Here is a 23,014-nt window from a genome sequence, read left to right as displayed (position 1 = left end):
ATACAATTCATACGGGGACTTGATGTTTTCAATAGTATTGAACCAAACTCATAGTTCTACACAATCTGTTTCATCAGAGCAAATGCATGAGAACCCTTGCTTTGAATTGCACCATCTATATTATGTACCGAGTTGTTCGTGACTCTAGTTTTCGAATAACTCTCAATAAACAAACATATCCAGGTGCCCCCAAATTTCTACTTTCAGCGTACATTAAGGCAAATAATAAGCCCTATGGGTACATTTTGCTAGATCTTAATCAGAATACACCCGAGGATCTACGTGTAGTCACAGATATTTTCGACAAAGAAATTACTGTATATTTTCCGGTGAAAAGTAGAAAAGCATAACAGTTGCCATCGTGACATTGAAGAAACTGAATGAAATAGACATTTCTTTTCCGTTCTAGGCACTTCAAAACCATCGCTCAGACAAGCCATACTCAAACATAGTGTTGACTAAGAAATTATTAATCTAATAGCTGATTTGTGTTTTAATTTAACTGAGGGCAATGTACAATTGTCAGAAGGTGTTAGACAACAGACGAAGCAACATCGTTCCATTGTACGTGCCTTTGCTTGCAAAAACAAAGGAACCAGTTTTTATAGAACGTCTTCTTCAGGCGGGCGGTAGCTTTTTTTACACTTTTATTGCCAAGAATCGAAGGACTTGTAAAAAGTTTTCTCTAGAGGGATAAATCCTATAAATTGATTCCAATAGAACTTGTCCTCTCACCCGTGGAACATTTTGAAGACAATCTAAGCAAATTCATTAATGATGAAAATATTGCCGATGTTAAAAATCTAGTTTTACTTCAAGATGCATTGCGTCGTGTGGACAAACATAGACCTTATCGTGAGGGACCCTTCACCGTCACCGTCACAGATCCCCCTAAACAGGAAATATCTCCTCAAGATTATGAAGCAGCGCAATCAAAGGAGAAGGAATTGAATTCCATAGTGACATCAATTGGAAACCTATTGCAAGTAGCCTGTCGGGAACATAGTAAAATAGTATTAACATATCTCATGTTGGAAAGTAGTAGTAATTATTATCATCAAGGTCAAGTCGATAACACTGGGAAACGAATTATAATTCAAGAAAACAGTTATAATCTACTTTATTTAATTTGCGATATGGAGACGAATCGTAAAGGACTTTTATCATTTGACAATAATCTATACACCTTTCTAAATGCATAAAACTTCCCCAAAAGTCTAATTGGTAATAAACAAATTCTAAAGAAATTAACAGAATATAGTAGAGGTGTTAGCCCTCCAACAACGCCAACAACACCATTTAAAAAAGAAGAAGAATATTTTAATTCAATCTTAGAAAATACTAGCACTCCTAGTAGCAGCAATGATTTGATAACACCAACGACGACGGCTAGACAAAAGCGAAGACGTATTGATTTAAACTCACCGTCCCAAGCACCACCCTCCAGTGTACAAAAGGGGAGTGGACATTACACTACGTGTTTGCGTTCAAATTGGATGAAGTTTTAAAACATGTCTATGAAAATATTGGTGAAGCGGGCAGTCTAAGTTCCCCCGCAACGCTTTCTAAAGTTGCCTGTGACATAGGTGGCAGCACATTAAAAAACGCAAAAGAGTATCTAGAAAATGAACCGAGTTACACACTGCATCAGAATCGCAGGCTTTGTGACAAACAATATCGACAAACTAAAGCCTTTTTCCCTCTGCATATAATACAAACTGATCTTTTAACTCTAGACGCGATTCAACAGCGTCACAATACAGCATACAAATACATTCTAGTCGCAATCAGTGTCTTCAGTTGCTATGCATGTGTCATTCCATTGCGATCAAAGCGTGGTGTTGAAGTTGGTCAGCCTTTAGAAAGTCTTTTTGAACATGATTGTTATAGAAAGATTCGTTCGGATTGCGGTAGCGAATTAGCTAATCCACACGTGCAAAAAGTTCTATTCCAATATAATACAAAGCTCTAATAAAGTCACAGTCCGATAAAGGCTGCATTGGCTGAATGACTGATAAGAACGATTCGTGTATTAATTTCGAGATATTGCACGCTGAAAAATACTGCTGCTTTTATTCATGATTTAGATAAAATCATGCAAATATATAACCAACGACCAAATCGATCACTGTCCAGTGTTAGCCCCCAGAAAGTTCATTGCAGTGAAAATACATTTGATGCTTTTCTAAAGCAATATTCCAGTGAAAAAAAAATTGTGAAGAAGAAATTCAATGTTGGCGATACTGTTCGAATTAATCGGACCACCGATATTTTTGAAAAGGGGAATTATTTATGGAGCAGTGAACTTTTGAAAGTGTCCAGAATCGTAGATACTTCACGCATGACATATCGGCTGCGGGACACTAAAGATCATGAGATTCTCGGGATTTTTTATGAATATGAACTACAAAAAATTAGAAACAGTAGTGAAATTGATTAAATTGAAAAGATATTGAAAAGAGCCGTACTTGCAGGGGCAAGAGACAAATGCTTGTTCGCTTGCTAGGATGTAACTCTGATTTTGATTCTTGGGTTGCAGTAGTAGACATTAACAATGCTCAATGATTTCTATGTGACATTCATGTCCAATGTTTCCGATCATCTCTACAATGATTTGAATAGAACAAGTGATTTTTGGCCGAAACTCACTCCCACTGTCAAATTCGACGGCGCGTATGAAGTGGCTCTTGTCAACTGTATTCTCAAAAATACATACGCTATCCTGAGAAAGGATGGTGTGTATGAGATAAAAGTTATACCATCCGATTGGTCACTCTTTGTCGAGTATGAAGTGGTTGAAGCACTTCAATCTAGTGAATATCTCATATCACATTGAAATATAAAGAATATGGTAATATGACGGATTTGTGTGCAAAATCAATAGAAAAATCTCATATTGCAGGAATGGTATATCCCATTTTAATTATTCAATGGAATATGATAGGATTTACATTACCTCACCTGTTGACACTGAAACGATTCGTCTCAATGATAATCTGAGAAATGTTCTTGGCTTTAAACAGAATATGATCAGTGGTAGAAATGCTGCTACTGTTGAAGGGATAGATCATGTTATTTTTGCTGATTATCGACCTGGTTTCACCTCAGACACTTGTATATTTCTCTATGCTTCATTTGTTGAAACATCCAGAGTTGGCAATAGCAATGTTCCCCTCCTACGAGTTCTTGAACGAAAAACCAATCGAGACCACATTCATCATTACAATATAAAGCATCTTCAGTATATCTCCGTAAACATTCCCTATTTGGAAATCTGCCAGTTAACACTAAGAACTGAATTAGGGGATCCCATAGCAATATCAAAAGGTTTGGCTGTGATTATAAGCCATTTTTGACCCATCGTTGTCGGTGTTAAAAAAAAACAAGATGTCTAATAGAAAAGAGGTATTCATTTGTCCTGATATTGACTGCTATGTTAATACTCTAGGCCCAAGACAACTGGGCAATGGAATGAACTATTACAAAGGTTGCTAATCAATGTCTGGCTATGGTCTTGGCAGTTGGTTTGCTAAGCTTTTTCGCTCTGCACTACCCTTGGCTAGAAAATATATTGTACCGGCTGCGACAGATTTTGCATCCTCTACACTATACGATTGGAGCTCTGGCAAAGGATTAAAAAAAAGTGCTTCGGAAAATCTTAGGTCCAGTGCGCGAACCCTTGGTGAACAATTAAAATCTCATCAAAATGAAAAGGGTTTAAGAACGTCGAGAAACAGTGTACCACTCATCAGTCTCTACTTAGGTCAGAAACGAAAGTAATCACCCCTGTCAAAGAAAATAAGGAAAAAGACTACACATAGAGTAAACTGTAGAAGAAGAAGCCCCAGGAAGAGAATTGTCAGATCGAAACTAGGTTTCTTTTCATAGACTAAACAATGGCATATCTACCGCATAAGGATTCCCAACCTTCAATCACTTCATCTTTAAATCTATTCAATGCAGAAAATGTTGATGTGAGTGTAAAAAATGGATACTATGAACAATTTTATCCACAACAACCCGTCTCCGATAATATCCACTTTAAAATTTATTCTAATGCACACTACTTTATGGACGTCTTCGACATTTATAGATTTACGAATGAAAGTCCGGAAATCTGATAATACAATGCCAATTCATGCCGATGGAATATCCTATGAAAATTGTATATTACATAATTTATTTCGTCAAATCAGTGTTAACATAAATGACACTTTGGTGAGCACAAGCAACACACTCTAGAGTTATACAAGCTATATGCAATTCATGCTGATGACACCCAAGTCATACAAGGAATTGAGAATCACCTCCAATGGATATGAATATATTACTAATACTGACAGTACAGATGCACTTAAAAATACTACAACTAGTGAATTACATCTAGTTGGAAAAATATATCATGAAATATTTAATATACCCCAATGGCTACCATCCAATATTAAAGTGGATATAAAATTGACGCTTGCTCCATCCAATTTCATTTTACGAAAGGAACTTCCTGCCAATCCTGATGTAACTCTATCCCTTTCCTCGGCAATACTACATGTACGAAAGCAGCAGGTAATGACTTCTGTTGCTTTGGAAGCGGAAAAATTGAGAGCCTATAGAAACAATATTAAACTACTTTTTCCTCAGACAATTACCGGTCAGTGTCATATTTCCTAGGACTCACACACCATCATCAACTTGTTACTCATTAATGGTAAACCTCCATAAAAATTAGCATTGGCACTAATAAAAAGTACAAGTGCAATAGGTTCATTGATTGGCTGCCATCATAAATTTGAGATGTTTGGGACTTCGTCTATTGTCTGAAAAGTAAATAGAATCCCACTCTACAATCTATCTTCAGATAAATCCTCTAGGACTTTGCATGAGTTGACCATGTAAACCCTAGATCATGATTCACAACTATTTTAAAATGGTATAACCGAAGAAATGTTCGCTAAAACACATGGTATCATTGTACTCGACCTGTCTGACACTCAGGATATGAGTATAGTATGAACGGGGAGTGTGCGTTTAGAGTGTACATTTGCCGACCCATTAGCTGAGAGTATTGCACTAATTGCGCTAAATCAATTTGAAACCTATTGGGAAATCACTCCCGAAAGCAGTGTTCTACTAGACCTTGCACCATGAACACCAATCAAATAATCAATGTATTTAATATGGACCCCTACATGTCCAAATACAGATCCTATTGTCTGCCCTCGGACTTTCTTGGCAAAATTCAAGGTGTCAACAATACCCTAATCATTGTTAATAGCAGTCCGTCGACTGAATACTGGCCATTGGTTGTGCATCCTTCAAACAATGAAGACGATTGAATTTTTTGATCCTCTCGGCCTACTCTATACATTCTACACTCCACACATCAGCAACTATATTGAAAGCAGTGGGAAAACTATTATTCAAAATTGGAAGAGAGTGCAGGATCTGACGACTAAAAGTTGTGTTTTCCCTGCACTACTATATTTCGTGTTCAGATGTCGCGGCTATACTTAAAAGCATTTTGTCAACTTTTATGCAGACAATCCACGTCTGAACGACTTTATGGTGGAAAATATCCTCTCAGACCTGTATAATATTGATTTTAGTGCTCTACGAGTAAAGTGCTTACAAAATGTATGCGAATTTGTTTATTAATAAAGAAAAATGTATACAACAATGTCTTTATTCCTCACTTTAGATTTCTTCTTCTTCAGTGTATAGGCAACTGTCGAGAACCACTAATGCTGGTAGATCGTTTGAATTCCCTGTATATTGATCTTGATTGGCTGAAAAGTCAGTGTCACATTTTTTACAGTATAATGTAACTTCACTCTTGTCATATCTCTTTGTATAGTCAATGATACTATTTGCATTCATATTGTGAAATTCACGTGTTTCAATCTGTCTATTTGGAGCAACATCACATAAAGTGTTTTCAAATGGTGAATCACATTGGGTAACTGCCAAATAAAAATCACTAGGTTTATAGTCATAATAGGCAGTGTCGTCACAACGATGACGTAGAAACCAAATTGTCTTGTTATCCCAACAGTTGAATCGTAGACCTGATTCTTCCTCCCAAAATAATTTAAATCCACGACGATACCAATCTCGTAGAAATAAACTGAAATCCCGTTTGGGGTTCTTTCCAATCATACCTGGGTAAGTATTCTCTCACTGATCACATTTGTCATAGTGGCAATGGGAGCAGAGATGTCCTTTGGGGTGAGAGTCAAAAATCTCTTCAAGACATGAATTACAACCTTTAATTTGTACTGCATATCCTCTATGTAATTTACACGGATTGCATAATTTTGCATTTTTCATTATGTTCATCAATAATTGTACAATTCTCACATGATGACCAACTGCCAAGAGTGTACATGCATAGTGGACATGTATAGAACATTTTGTTTGGTTTCTGTTGTCAACTCTCTCACAGCTAAAAAGAAACTGATCCACGTTCGATAAATTCAGAGGGGAATGGGAGAGGAGTAACTCTGTGACGTTACATAACCTCTTTCGAAGGGAGAGCCATCTACATAGAATATAAGGCAATGTTTTCAAAAGTATATCCACGATATTATTCTGCTTTGTTTCAATTAATATATCAATAAATTGAGTAAAAGCATTTGAGTCACGTCGTAAAAGCTTTAAAATATAGTCCAATGGGGGAGAATCAGTTTTCATTATAATGTCAAGTGTCCCCTGTGAGAATATCTTCTGTTGAAGCGATAACTCGATAAAATTGTCATCCAAAATCAAATATTTTTCCATAATCACAAGATTCGACCTAATTCTCTCTTTCTCAAATTTATTCATTTTTCACCAATCACTCTCACTGCTGACTCTAGACAAACCACGATTCGTTCTACTTCAAGAATATTCGATAACCTAAAATCTAACAAAAAGAAAGGGAACATTTTCAGTTTCGAAACAATTTTATTGAGCGTGTATAATTACAACAATAACATATATTACACATGTACAATTAGCAATATAACTTATTGTCCTCTATATACTTCAATATTGCATTTAAAGCACTTTGAAGTCTATTCACATGTGCTATATCAACTTTTGCAGCGAAGCATAATTGATCCTCCATTTTAAATTTGCTCAAAGATAACACATATCTTGCATATATTTCATCCCATTCAAGACAAAGCCGTGATTCTCTTGTTATTTCCACCGCAATGTTTGGCGCTCTTGTATCATTACTGCTACTACCAAATCCACTATCAATTTCTAATAGTGTAGTGTAAACATTCCACTCATTTTTACAAATATATCTTAATGAATACAGTCAAACTGTTCTCACTCCTTGAATTCTATTCTCACACTAATAACAACTATAGCAAAAATCCTACCTTATATTCACTGCGATCTTGTTCCGTTAGTGTTTCCGACTCCTATGATTGGCCTAGAAAGAGACACGTGAATTTGTTCCCGTTAGACGCTCTTATCTGGCAATGAATTAAACTCCCGTCCGGTTTCCTTAGGCTTAGATACATCTATGAAACATCAAACCACATAACTATCAACAAACAGAACAGAACAGAACTAAGAAACAACATCAAACCCCATAAACATAGGCGCTCTTATCTGGCAATGATGTAAACTCCTGTCCGGATTCATTAGGCTTAGAAACATCCAATAAGCTGGTCAACAAACAGAACAGAACTATGAAACAACCTCAAACCATATAATCAACAGACAATATAACCATGAAACCATATAACCATCAGCAAACAGAGCTAAGAAACAACATTAAATAATATAATCATCAAACCATATAACCATCAAACAGGTCATGAAAGAGGTGTGGTCTTGTTCGTACAGGGATTCTAGGCATCTGATTGGTCTAGAAATAACACTTTTACCAAGGACATTAAATCTCGTCCCAAGTTTTTACCAAGGACATTAAATCTCTTCCCGGCTTTTACCAAGGACATTAAATCTCTTCTAGTACCTTCTGATGGGTTTCTACTGACATTAAAACTTAAAACAAACAGCAATTATTCCGTATATGAAAGGGGCTGTCCCCTCCTCAACGCGTCGGTCTTTACACTAAAGTTTGACTCTTTCTCACAACTCCATTTTTCAAAACAATAAAAAACTTTATCGAAGAGCGCGCGGCGTGGCGGCGGGCACAGCCCGTTTCATATACGGAATAATTTCTGTTCGTATTAAGTTTTAATGTCGCTCCTTACTTTCAGTTAAAAAAAATTGTTTTTTTATTTAATTTCCTTTGAAGTTGATGTTGCTGCAAAAGTCGAAGTTGACGGTGCTAGGCTGGATTTTGCTTTAGTTGTAGTGGGTAGTGAAAAGTAGGTTTTAATCAGAGTCTTGAAAATATCATGGAATAACCGCTGCTCTTCAAAAGCCTTATTTACATCTTTATCTTTTCTTGTACAATCTTCTTTAAAGAGATAATTCCAGTTGCGGATATGTGCTTCAGCTATACTATGCTCAGAGTGGGTACCGTGGCAAAAGACTAGATATCTAGCTTGATTTTTCTGGTCTTTGGTGGTTTTAATCACCACTGATGGCCATAAGGGGTATCTCTGAAATGAAGCTAGGTCAAGATGGAACGGTTTGTATTTTGCCATTTTACGATCTGCAGTCGTGAGGGGGGGGGGGTAAGGACACTTCAGGTAACAAACTTCAACAACAAAATGTTCCAATTTGCCACCCCAAAGTACTCACGTTTGTAATATGCCCTTGGTTTTTCAGGCAAGTTCAACAAATTTCAGCAAGGACTATATCCGATTCAATTGAAAACTCGTTTAGCTCTTCACTCTTTGAACTCTGACAATGAACTGATTTATTTCTAATGAAATATAACCTTCATATAATCTTTACTACTACTACTAACAACTCACCACAGCACCAAGCTGCCTGAGGCCAACACAGCTACGGATGCTCCTCCTCCATCCCAATCTATTCAAAGCCTCCCTTTTTACACCCGCCAACGAAGTTCCCATTTCCTTTAAATCGTTCTTTATGACGTCCTCCTACCCCAGACGAGGACGACCTGGTTTCCGTTTAGCCCTAGGCGGTTGGCCGAAAAGAACAATCTTCGGCAATTTGTCATCCTTCATCCGCACAACGTGCCCTAGCCACTTCAGCCTAACTTTCATTATATCCCTAGAGAGCGGTATTGAACCATATTTTTCGTATAGCCTATTGTTTGAAATACGGTCAGTCAGCCGGGTATCCAAAACAATCCTTAAGCAATTTCTCTGGAAAACATTTAGCAAATCTTCATCCGCTTTTCTGAGCGCCCATGCTTCAGAGCCATATTTGACCACTGTCATCACTGTAGCTTCTAATATTCTAACCTTGGTTTGCAGACTTATCTTACTATTTTTACAAACTTTTTTTAACTGTGAAAAAACACCCTGAGCCTTGGCTATTCTACTTTTAACATCTTCACTGCTCCCACCACCTTTACTAATAATACTACCGAGGTAAGTGAAGCTGCCCACCTGATCAATCTTTTCCGTACCCAACATCACCTTTTCATCTTCACTTATTCCTAGCCTTAGTGACTTAGTCTTCTTAACATTAATTTTCAAACATATTCTAGCACCCTGAACTAGCAAAACCTCTAAAACTTCATTCATTTTGCTAACACTTTCATCTAAACAAATAAGTAGAACAACAGGGAAGTTTTTTTTTATACAATACAGTGGAACGCAACTTTAAATGAATATTTCGACCCTATATCCATGGGCCGTCCTCAGCGAAACAGACGAAGAGAATAAAAACACTATAAAAGAAACTTACATTAAAATTCAATAGTTAAAACTGTTTAAAAAAATGTTTCCCTGTTGTTCTACTTATTTGTTTATGATGGAAAGGCAGTGTGGTCTTCGTCGCTATTTACTTTCATCTAGGATGCTTAAATCATCAGCATAATCTAAGTCAAGGAGAATTTTCCTCCCCATTTGATTCCGTGGTCTCCCATATCCTTTAATGTGCACCTTAAGACAAAGTCCATCAAAATAATCCATATAAAGGGGGATAGAACACAACCCTGCTTAACCCCTGATTTAATACAAAACCAGCTGCTAACCTCATTTCCTACCTTAACCGCCGCAGTGTTATTCTCATACATAGAACTAATCATTATAATGTGTTAGTCTGGTTTACAATGCAAGGATAAGACCTTTGTCAAAGCTGTTCTATCTGCATAATTGAAAGCTTGCTCATAATCGACAAAACAGATGACCAAAAATGTTTGAGAGCTCAGGCAATTCTCAATTATTAACCTAAGAGTGAAAATTTGGTCTACATATCCTTTCCTAAAACCACACTTTTCTCCTATCAAAACGTTGTCTACGGCAATCTCTCAGTCTAAAAAGTATCATATTACTAAGTAATTTACTACCTACAGAGACCAGACTAATGCCTCCATAATTACCACACTCACTTTTATCACCTTTCTTATAAAGTGGCTTAATTAATGTTTTCCTAAAACCGTTAGGTACTTCACCTTTTTAAAAAATTATATTCATAATCTTCAGTAACTTATTTCTAACCTCAGAGCCACCATATGTAAGAAACTCATTTACCACCCTATCAGCACCTGGAGCCTTATTATTTTTTAATCCTTTTAGTACTGTCACTAATTCTTCCTGACAAAATACATCTTCCTTCACATCCAAGGTGTCCCAAACTTTTTCATTTTCCTCTATTTCTTTTCCTGCAACTCTATATCAGTTAAGCAAATTCTCAAAATGTTTGGCCCATCTCTCTTTAATTTTTTCCTTATCGCTAATTGTGGCCCCATTCCTATCTTTAACTGGGTCAAGTCCAGATTGACTACTCCCTCTCAATTTGTTAACATGCTAGTACAATATTTGACTATTATGCCGTCTAGCTGCATCTTCCACATCCTCGGTAATTTTATCCATGGCCTCCACTTCACACCTCCCTAGTTCATATTTTAATGCTTTCTCCACTTTCTTTACATTACTTTTGTTTTCATATGATCTATCACTCAGACAATTCTTGTACAAGTCCTTTCTCCTTTCTATTAAACATAAAGCTTTTTTACTAATATTCTTAGCTGGAGTTCTAGCTGTTTTTCCTAAAACACCTTTAGCAACTTCATAAATTATTTTTCTAAAATTATTCCAACCATCTTCCACATTATCAAATTTTAAACTCTCAAGTTTAGTATTCAACTGTTCCTGAAAAGTTTCTCTCAAATTCTTATCCTGGAGTCTACCAGCATCATAACTTCCCGGGAGGCAGTTACCCTTCCGATATTTCAGCTTTAAATTAACCCTTGACACTACTAGATGGTGACCTTTACTTGTAACATCAATAACAGCACTCCTGTATACCCTAGTATCTTGTATTGATCCTGCCAGTCTTCGGTTTACTATAACATAATCAATAAGGTTTGCTGTCTTACCGTCACGTGAATACCATATAACCTTTGGTTTATATAATCATATAATTTAGGCTATATATTTGCACATTCGGTGGGGGGGGGGGTAAAGTATTTTGACAGCACCCCTAATATAACCTAGCTCCCCCCCCCCAAATATGCATATATACAGCCCAAATTATAGAATTCCAATGCATTCTATCACCCATCACTTGTCTTTGTGACTATGAAACCAGTTTTCTGAGATCTAAGCTAAGGGTAATTCTTGAGTGTGGTTCGTTTAATTAACAAGTACCCGTTTTACTTTACTAGATACCTTTTTCGAGCCACTTGTAGTGAAATAAAAGTGAATTTACGTTGCCTTAGCAATATGGCGTGTCGCAGCAACCATTGGCCAACTTCACCGACATAAGTCTTGCAGAAGCAAGAATTTGGTTTTGTTTCTTTGGTAAACATTTAGTGGTTAGTCACTTCTTAAGGCAACATACTAATGAAATAAAAGCAGTGCCAATATACTCCTATTATGCTCTTTCCGAATATCATGGTCGCTTTTCTAACGATGCACCCCCATAATGGTCCCAGATAAAAACCCTAATAATATACTTGTCCGTTAATTGGATCTCGTTATACGTCATAGATTCAGGGGTGGCTCTAGGGAGAAGTGAGGGGGATGACTCACCCCCCTTGTTTTTGCGAAGTCGTATAAGTCGTTTATTTTGACCTCATTGAGGTCCCAGGTGCTTACTTCTGAGACAGTCTAAGTTGTATTTCCTTCTTCTGGAAAGACTTTTGCATCTTCAAACTTCTCGGTAAAGAAATAGCTGATTCTGACAAAACTCAGCTTCAATTGTAGATACTAAAAAAAAACGAATTCGTTTGTAAATAGAATAGAGTCATTTTATTTTATCATTTAATTTTAATTTTCTGATTTCGATTTTCAAGAGAGTCGTTTTAATTAAACCAGATTTAAAGGAGCCGAACTGGTAGCAAATCACGCCTTAAAAACCTGCTTATGTTCGCGTCTGATTTGTTTTTGTCTGACCGTTCGGACCTAGCCCCTACTTTTTGGAAAGTCATTTAAATCGTTTATTTTGGCCTCAATCGGTTTCCAAGTGCTCAATTCAGTCAGAGACAGTCTACGTTGTATTTCCATTGTCCTAAAAATACTTTGGGATTTACAGACTTCTTAGTAGAGAAATGGCTGATTTTAGAACTGCTTAGCTTCAGTCGTAGATACCGAAAACTGAATTTGCATGTAATTAGAATAGAGTCGTTTTATTTTATCGTTTAATTCTTCTTTTAAATAATCTCGAATTTAAACAGAGTTGTTTAAATAACCAGGTTTAAAGGGACGGGACTGGTAGCCTAGCAATTTCCCTTAAAAAATGTTTTTGCTCGCATATGAATTATTTCTGTCTGATGGTTTAGCAGTTTAGGATAATTCAACTGAAGCCTGGCAAGATCATATGCAGCGCAATCGCGCTGCCTAAGTAAAGAACGATGTTCGTACGACGTATTGTTTTTTTTTTATTCTAGACCAGGGCACTTCGTATCGAAGAAGTTGTCGTAGAAACTTCGAAGAGGGCTCATTCAATTGGAAATTGGAGTGGCTTATGCCCTTTTTAATAGTCGAAAATGATTGGAAGGCAACTAACACCCCTTCCAAGCCCGCCATTTCCCCAAACGCATCCAATCAAATTTTTGAGATAGCCATTTTGTTCAGCGCAGTTGATTTCCAGATAGAAATTATGTTTTTGAGAAGGACACTCCCCCACAGTCCTCAGGGCAAGGGTTTTAAGTTATGCCCTAGGGTCATATAATGTTTTTATAGAAAGTGTTGTCGTAGAAACTTCAAAAAGAGCTCATTCAATTGGAAATTCAAAGGGCTAGTGTCCTTTTTAATAATCAAAATGGATTGAAGGGCAACTAACACCCCTCTCACGCCCACCTTTTCCCCAAGCACATCCAATCAAAATCTTGAGACCATTTTATGTTCAACGTAGTTGACTGTTCTGGAAATTTGGTCTTTGAGGATGACAACCCCCCCCCCCATAGTCCTCAGAGCAAGGGTTGTAAGTTATACACAGGGGGCGTGTCCTCCTTGCTTCAGGGGCGGATCCAGGATTTTTTTTTAGCGGGGGACGCATAATGGGTTGCTCTGATAAATTTGCGATCAAAGAAATACTAGCAATTTAAGGTAGTGAAAATGGTTGTACATTTAATATAAAATCTGGTGAGGGTTAAAGTTCTCATAAATCTGTTGAAATTATGATGTAAAAATATTGATACAAAAAATAGTAAGTTATAAAAATCACCTTGCCATAAAAAAAGAAACAGCTGTTCACCATCTACAAAAAAAAATATGATATTTAATGCAAGGCTTCCATTTGCTCCTTGTATTTTGCTCATTGTATTTGTTTTCGTTGAGACCTTGTAGAACGTTTTTTTTATATAACTGAGAACCAATATCTCAAAATCATTTCTGTTGAATAATAACTTAGGCAAATGATGCTATTTATCATTTGCATTGATTTATCATTTATCAAGACGCAATATTCATGTTTCATGAGCTCAACATCAGATTCTTTTTTCTTATGTTTTTTGAGAGTATATAAATTAATATATGAAACCTGCATACGTGAGACTTAAAGTTAAATCTGGTGTGTTCCTGTTGATCTGCCCAACTAAGCTGTTTATCATCCATTTGAGATGGCAGTCACATCGCCAAGGGTTTTCTTCGATATCAACAATGCTCAATTTTTCCCAAGGTAGCATATACTGGCTAAGATGCTCCAAGGCGTTTGCACGCAAGTGAATCTAAAAAAAGGAAAAAATAAGAAAAGCCTTTATAAATGTCCTTGGTAGTCTTTCATAACAAGGACAAAAGTCTTTTGGTAATTTTCAATTAGCTGGTACCCACGCGTGAAGTCAAGTTTGGTTAATGCTAATGAAATAAAATTAAACTTGATGAAAATATAATAGTTTAGAAACAAATTTGGGCAATATATTTGCACATTAGGGGATGGGGGTGAAGCATAGCATATGTTAAACACGTTTTGGTACTTTTCAATAAGCTGGTACCCACGCGAGAAGTCAAGTTTGGTTAATGCTAATGAAACAAAATTAAAGATGATGAAAATATAATAGTTTAGAAGCAAGTTTGGGCAATATATTTGCACATTAGGTGGGGGGGGGGGTGAAGCATAGCATATATTAAATACGTAACCTGACCTAACCTTTGTAGCTCTTCCCCTCTAAACCCAAAAAAACAATAGTTTAAATATTGTAAAACAATGACAAACCACGGTTTGCGATCCAATTCTCTATTGACAGATACTAGTTTGATTAGTTTCCTTTAGTATCTTCCCTATACAATATATTACGTGGGTACCAGCTCATTGAAAAGTACCAGCCTTTTTGGCAAAATTTCCCTGTAGATTCTTTTGTAAGTATCCACTAGAACGAAGATGAACACTGAAGAAAGGAAAGGACTTTTTCCTTGTTTTGTTCACAAGGGTATTCTAAAAGAAGAAGAACGAAAAATGAAGTTGCTACCAAACACGACGCAGAGCTATTCGGCATTGAACAGTAAATAAAGTAATAATTAGCCAGCAGGGGGGACCGGCAAAGATTGAAAGGTGAGAAAATTCTTCGGTGCAGTCTCCCCCTTTTAGCTTGCCAAGTCTCAAATTATATTTCAAATTTAAAACATTCTTGCTTACAACTCAAGAAATCAATTTAAAAATCCAAATAAAAGAGTATACCGACTCTGTCTGCCAAGTAAGTTTTTTTATTTTAATTCTGGGTAGGTATTCAGGGTTCAGTAACCCTGGCCAAAGAGACTAAGTGAGGATGATAACTACCTGTCATTGGCGTCAGACTACCAGCAACCTTGTTGAAGAGGATTATTTTGACCTTTAACCTTTACTTATTTTATTCATGTAATACCTGTACCTTAGAGAAGTTAGTTTTTTGCCGCGCTAAGTATTTTAAGGAGCTTTTTTAGCCTGTTAACGATTCCAACAAGTTTCATACTAGACTGAATTTTATATGACAACTCTTGTCTGGTCTCTAGAATCCCCCAATGGACCCTTTCCAACTGCTAGTCGCAATTTTTGTGGTCTCAGATTATACTTTGACCAACTCCTTTATTTAGTGAAACTTATGAATTTAACGGTACTTATTAATGTTGAGGTGGTGGCTAAGGTGCATTTACATAACCCCTTTCCTTTCATTCATATGTTCGAACAATTCATATTCCGTAAACAAATTAGTTAACACTGATAGCGGAATCTGGTTGCCTTTTAGTAATAATTATTAGGTTGCAGCTCCCGCTGCAACCACGAACAAAGGTATGGGTGTTTTTACATGTCATTTTCGACCCCTTATGAATGAGTAGTAGCCCAAAAAGAATTGCATTTGTTCGTCTTGATTTTTACTGTTAGGTTTCGTCTCTGATTCCATGACAATATGGATATGGATGGGGCCATTACAAAGGGCGTACGACAATGTCCGTTTATCGTATTGCAAGTTTGTTTGCTAGACTGTTTTGTTCTACGCCACCCCTAGCTAGGAAATATACTGTACCAGCTACAACAACTTTTCCTGCCTCTACTCTGCAGGATTGGGGCTCCAGAGGGGATTTCAGGGAAAGTCTTTCAGAAAATCTTAGATCTTCTGCGAGAGTCATTGATGAGCAATTACAATTTGAACAAAGTGGAAAAGGTTTAAAAAGAGCCCGTGGTAGTAAGTAACTCATAGAAGCAATAGAAGCAAAAGACATCACCAAAAAGAGCAAAAAAAAATGAAATAAGAATATTGTTAAATTAAAGAGAGATTTTTTCTCTTATAAAAGATGACTTATCTCCCCCACAAGCAATCACAACCATCAATTAGATCATGATTAAATCTATTCCATCTTGAAAATGTTGATAAGAGAGCAACAGTGGCCCAAAGTAACCAGAAATTCAAAAACCTGTTAAAAAAAATTGGCTAGTGGGAAAAATTGCCATTTACAGAAGATTCCGGAATGGTAATTATTATCTCGAATACTATTAATAACAAAAATGATATTTCAAAACAAGTTTATGGGAATTTTGGAGAAAAGATTGAAATTCCTAAAAAATGGCGTCAGATCGGAACAAAAAGTTCACCACTGGTATTGCCATGGCCGTAAACCCTATACGGGAAACTTACAGTCCCCTGGCTTGAAAAATAAGGAAAATCATTTTTATCTGCATGGGTAGCACTGATGTGTCCTCTTTTTTCCTTTTTTTTCCTTATCAACTGCTAGCGGGGCACTGGAACATCATAGGGAGCTATTTAAGGGCTCTTATAAAAAGAAATTGCTACATATATGTGCTTTTGTAACTAACAAAACATAACATTAAAAATGAAAATCCATTTTTGGACAAAAAACTGCATCTTGGCACAAAAGATCATGAAGGGCGTCATAATCGTAGATTACAACCCTAAATGAGGTTACACTAAAACTATACGGTGACGTTAGTTGCAACTGGGGTTTGTTCTTTACTCTATCCAGCGAAGAAAAAGCCAAAAGCTTTTTCCCGTGGGTGATATAAAATCATGGGTATTAATAATTCTTTTAATAGATAAATAAAAGTTCAAATAGGGATAAAATCCTTTTAATCCATAGTGTTTCTTAAACAGTGATTGAAACACACAAAAATACCAGATATTTCGGTCGCATATGCAGTGACCGTCATCAGTATTAAAACTAGAAGGTTTACTACAACTGAAAGTAAAACTAAAAGTTTTAGTTTTACTACTGATGACGGTCACTGCATATGCGACCGAAATATCTGGTATTTTTGTAAATTTCTATCACTGTTTGTGAAACACTGTCGATTAAAAGGATTATATCCTTATTTGAACTTTTATTTATCGTCATGGAAAGGCAGTATGGTCTTCGAAATTATCTTTTCCTTTACTAGGTTGCAGCGGTGGCTCTAACCTAGTAAATTAATATTCGAAAAATAGCCTAATATACCTAAAATTGGGCTTGGATCGCAACAAAAAGTTTTGAACAAGATGGCTATTTCCAAACTTTAATCAGATGTCTTTGGAGGAGGGGTACTAAAAAGGATAAAAAGGGGGGCTGGTCGTCCTCTGACCACTTTTCAACATCCCCCAACATGCCCTGAAAGTTTAAACTAAATACTATCATTGCAGATACGCCTTTTTGATAAACTGAATACGTCTAGCTTCTCCGAACACACCCAGAGTAAAAAATTACCCCCTTTACTACTGATAGATCCTGCCTTTGAAAGATGGGTAAGATTCATGATTAACAATCCTTGCCCCGTGGTGTGGAAGGTTTGGCATCTCTGTAGGCGTAGACTTTTTAGTTAGGTACATAAGCGTCAGGTTTGTGCATTTTATGGTGAAAGCATGCAATTTGGCAGACATGTGCAGACAAATATGGAGAATTGGACTGGGGACAGAACCGCATTTTCCGACGTGATTATCGCGCCGTTTTGCATTTTTCCGCGCGGGAAAAAATAGCTGACTTTCAGTGGGAAATTTTTCCGAGCAGAGGGTCGTTTCTGACTAATTTGACTCTCTTGATCCCAAAAATGTGCTTACTTTTTTCCTCCGACTCCTGGTAACAGAATTATCATTATTTTCATGATGATGAAAATGATTCATCATGATGCTGATGATGATTCATCATTTCATAATTTTTCATGACAACACGATGATGCCCATATCTGGGCCTGCAAGTAAGCGCGTTCGGTATGCTGCTCAAGAGCAGCCGGTGTTCGGGGTAGTCTTTCCATTCCGGTTGTTTTTCGTGTGAAAAGCTCCTTCTGCAGACTATTCACGTCAGACTTTTCTAAAAGAATGACGACGAATCGCTGGATGTCTGTAAAGTGATAATCTAGGAGCAGGGCTCCTGATCTACTCAGAGTAACGAAAGTCAGAAGAATGAATTCCACAGCAATCCAGGTCTTCCAAACACCATGCTTCTTTGAAAAGCAAAAGAAGAAGTCGTATCGCATCCAGAGAAGGCATTCAAAAAGAGAAGTCTGCGAGACCTGTCAGTTCCTAAACGATAAGTAATATCGTGAATGGGCAGTATTTTCGTCTGTGCTCCATGCCCATAGATGACAAACAGGTTTTCAATCTGAAGCTGCTGGAACAAAGCTGTTGCAATTACAACTACAGTGTCCAATCTTCGTGCTTTTACCATAAAATGCACAAACCTTACGGAAATTGGCGCTTATGTACCTAACTATTTGGACTATTTCAAAACAAAATCACTTTTTCAAAATTTTGATTAGTAGTGAGGGTAGGAAGCCTCTAGAATAAAAAAGAAGGGTGCTGGCTGTCCTTCGATCACTTTTCAACACCTCCCTCTACGTAAACTGCTAGTTTCAGCCTAATACCCTCAGCCGTTCCTTAGATATTGCTGATATACCCCTTTGAAAACAATCATGCACTTCGTGCGTTTTGATTGTGTTCAACTTCATTATTTCCCCAGGTTCCACCTTAATACTTTAAGCCTTTTTTGAGAACCAGGATCAAACATGCGCCCCTTCCCAACAAAAGGCCTCATGATTTCACAATAGGTGAATTACAGAACCTGCTGTCCATGCCCCCGGGGCTACGAGGGGCTATTTCCATCCTGAACGTATAGTTATTTGACCTTTGGACTATTTTTGAACACAATGGCTATCTCAAAATTTTGATCGGATACATTTTATAAAAAACGTGGGAGGGGGGCTGGTAGCCCTCTGATTGCTTCTGACTCTTAAAAAGGGCATTAGGGGTTTCAATGTCCAATCGAATGAGCCCCCTCTGAAGTTTATACAACCGCTCCTTCCATATGAAGTGGCTCTGCCAAATAATAAATAATAAATACCAACAAATTGGAGCTTTAAGGCCCTTTGCTATAGGCAATGCGAGATTGTTGCCTATACTAAAATTATAATTAACACTTTGAGAAGCCACTTCCACTAAACTTTAAACACCCTCTCCCCCTAATGGGGAAATATATAGCCCAAGTTTATACATTTCCAATGTGTCTTTCGTTTCTTGATTTCGTCAGCGTTGATTCAATTTACGGGTATTAAATAAAAAAGACAAGTTTTTTAAACTGAAAGTAAGGAGCGACATTAAAACTTAAAACGAACAGAAATTATTCCTTATATGGAAGGGGCTGTCCCCTCCTCAACGCCTCGCTCTTTACGATAAAGTTTTTTATTGTTTAAAAAAACTAGAGTTGTGAGAAAGTCAAACTTTAGCGTAAAGAGCGAGGCATTGAGGAGGGGACAGCCCCTTCCATATACAAAATAATTTCTGTTCGTTTTAAGTTTTAATGTCGCTCCTTACTTTCAGTTTAAAAAACTTGTTTATTTATTTAATTTTTGAACGTTTTTGAATTAATGCAGGTTTTGATATTGGCTCACCGTACATGAATAATTAAAACAAAATTTGTATATTAATTTTACTTTTATTTGGTTAAATGGCTTTCTCGAAACTTGTTTAATTTATTTACGAACGTTTTTATTAGTAATAAATATACGTAACTTACGAATTAACTTACGTAACGAACTTCTATATTCAAAGATTTTTAATACATAAATTAGGGGTTCGCCCCCTAGTCAATACCTTGCTCTTTACGCTAAAGTTCGAATTTTGTTCCAATTCTTTAAAAATGACCTCTTAGTCACAAAACCCGTTAATTAGAATAAATATCTCTTATGAAAGCACAAAAAAATCTTCGGCTTAATGAGCAATGTATTCACTAAAGGTCGAACCAAATAACCTACGTTATAATTTTTGTTCGTTTTAAACTTTGATGTTCTTGCTTACCTTCCGTCGAAAAACTTGTTTTTATTTAATTTCTGATCTTTTTCTTTAATAAGGCTGGGAATCCAGTAGCCCCTTCATAGCAATGTCCCTTCCCCCATGAAAACTTCCTTCATGAAAATATCCTCCCATATAACGTGCGCGCACGTGCGCGCACGTAACCCCGTCTAAAATTTTTTTTGTCATAATTTCCTGAATTAAATTTCTGTATTGTGTATCCAAGAGGTGAATTCAAGAAAGAGTTTGTTACTTACTTACCTACTTACTCACTTACTTACTTACAATTTTTTCATAATGACATATCCAAGAACGGATGTTGATAAAGAATTTACTCATTCTGATACATAGATTTTGTCAATTTTATTCCCATGCACCTGAGAAATGGATGTTGATATAGAATTTAATCAATATGTTACTTAGATTTTGCCAATTTTATCCGATATTTTATCATTAGTATCCAAGAAAAGGATGCTGATATAGAATTTACTCACTCTGATACTTAGATTTTGTCAATTTTATCCGACACATCCGATAAAGGATGTTGTTAAAGCATTTATTCCTTCTAAAATTTAGATTTCGTTATTTTTATTTGATGTATCTGACAAAATACGTTGATAAAAGAAAAAATTTATTCACTCTGACACTTAGATTCTGTCAATTTTATATGATGTATCTGACAAAAGATGTTGATAAATAAAATTTATTGACTCTATCCCATGTGTCTGATAATAAATGTATGTGAATTCCTTTTCTTACATCTCCAATGTTTTAATAGACATTCTAAACGTTTGTTATGCTAGTTTTCTCTAAAAATAATGAACACATAACAATGTAATGCATAATATATGTTTAATGAAATAATGCCATTTAGAATATTAATAAAAAAAATATTATGATACATTATTAATATCAATGATCAACTTTGGACATTTTGAATCTGTTCCATAAAATAGTTCACCATGTTCTCTCTTGATATTGTAGCTATTGTCTTCTCTTAACTCGTAATCGGTAGAATAATCATTATTCCATTTTGAGTCATACACAATATTTACTGGTGTGTCACCGACAGGTTTCATCTTTGGTATTATTTGATTCATTAACTGTTTGATCAATGGTAGTAACATTTGCTGTGACTATGTTTTTCATGGATTCATCTTTATATTCCTTAGTGATATTTTCTACCAATGCCCTTTTTATTTTTCCGGCAATTTCACTGTCTATTACAACATTATTTTTACAAAGGTAAAAGTTTCGGCACGTAGACAAGATATGCTTTATGATATTAGTAAAGGAGTAGGCCCTTCTTTTTTTCTTTGCTTTCATTTTAATGCTAATACCTGAAGGATAACAATAGGATTTATCGTAAGGTAGCATGTTACCTCTATCACTAGCTTAAATACACCCCTCTTCATCAGCTATTGTTTTTATGTTGGCATAATCTTTAAGTACTAACATCTCTGGAAATGATACTTTCGCATATCCACCATTTGTATAATTGAATTTTTTTGGTACTCCAAAGAAATTTAATTCCTTAGTGTCATGACAACGCACGCATACGTTTCCGATAGTGCTACCGCTTGTACTTGTTTCATAGTTCAAATACTTCTCCATGTCAGCATTCAATGCTACAATAACACTAACATGTGAACACATTTCTAATGGGGGGGTCATCCACATGTTCAATATGCATTTCATCTTGCTATTATTTGGTTCATTAATGGTAGTGACGTTTGCTGGCACTTTGTTTTTCATTTATTCATCTTTATATTCCTTAGTAATATTTTCTACCAATGCCCATTTTTTATTTTTCCGGCAATTTCACTGTGTATTACAACATTATTTTTACAAATGTAACAGTTCCGACAAATCGACAAGATACGGTTATTGATATTAGAAGAAGAGTATGCATGTCTTCTTTTGATCTTGCTTTGTTGAATGCTAATACCCGAAAGTTGACGATGGAGTGCAACAAGAGGTAACATGTTACCACAAGCACTGGCAAGAAGATGTCCCTCTTCATCAACTATTATTTTTATGTTGGCATTCTCTTTGAGTGCTATCATCTCTGGATATCTCACTCTTGCATATCCGACATAATAAGAGTTGAATTTTTTTGGTACTCCAAAGACATTAAATTCCTTACTGTCATGACAATGCACGCATACATTTCCAATAGTGCTACCATTTTTACTTGTTTCATAGTTTAAATACTTTTCCTTGTCGGCATTCAATGCTACAATAACATTGACATGTGAACACACTTTATTAAAATGCTCCATCTTCACTTTTTTTTTAAGATATGACTTATGTGTTTATCGTTCCACTGCGTAAAAAATACTGATTTAATACTTGCAATAGACTAGGTAGTGTCGATAACCGGACATAGAATAACAGTGGGAAAGCCAAATCGTGTCTCTGACCAATCACAGAGTACAATTGTTAGAACCGTAAGCATATTTTGTCATTTTAAGGTACGTACAAAAAAATAAAAAAAATAAATAAAGTTGAATAATTTCGAAGTTTAAAAAAAAATAGTTTGTTTTTATGAAAAAAATATTGAATTAGAACCATCAGTCTCATCATTAGGAGTATTCAAAACTGGACTTAAGTTTCACATTTGAACCAGAGAATGGACCTAAGTTTCACATTTGAACGAGAGAATTGTATTTTCCATAATTTTCTTACAGGAAACTAGAGTTTATGGCCAAAAACCCTTATTAGCTCAGATTCTAAAGAAATAGTTTATTTTTCGATCCATAACTGGACTTAAGTTTCACCTAT

At 36.1% G+C, this 23,014-nt stretch overlaps 1 protein-coding gene across 1 annotated transcript in view; it reads right to left on the bottom strand.

Annotated features, from left to right (window-relative positions):
- The window catches only part of LOC148951241 (trophoblast glycoprotein-like), a 219,317-nt gene that overhangs the window by 31,787 nt on the left and 164,516 nt on the right, over nt 1-23,014 (bottom strand). Inside the window, exon 4 of the mRNA XM_089090751.1 lies at nt 14,037-14,215. Within this exon, the coding sequence (XP_088946877.1) occupies nt 14,037-14,215 (179 nt within the window). The remainder of the gene's footprint in view (nt 1-14,036; nt 14,216-23,014) is intronic.

This window comes from Artemia sp. Qi Xiang Cuo, chromosome 6 (assembly GCF_049724085.1).
Source record: "Artemia sp. Qi Xiang Cuo chromosome 6, ASM4972408v1, whole genome shotgun sequence".
NCBI lineage: Eukaryota > Metazoa > Arthropoda > Branchiopoda > Anostraca > Artemiidae > Artemia > Artemia sp. Qi Xiang Cuo.
Note: the sequence above shows the minus strand (reverse complement) of the source record. Positions and strands in the feature narration are given on the sequence as shown.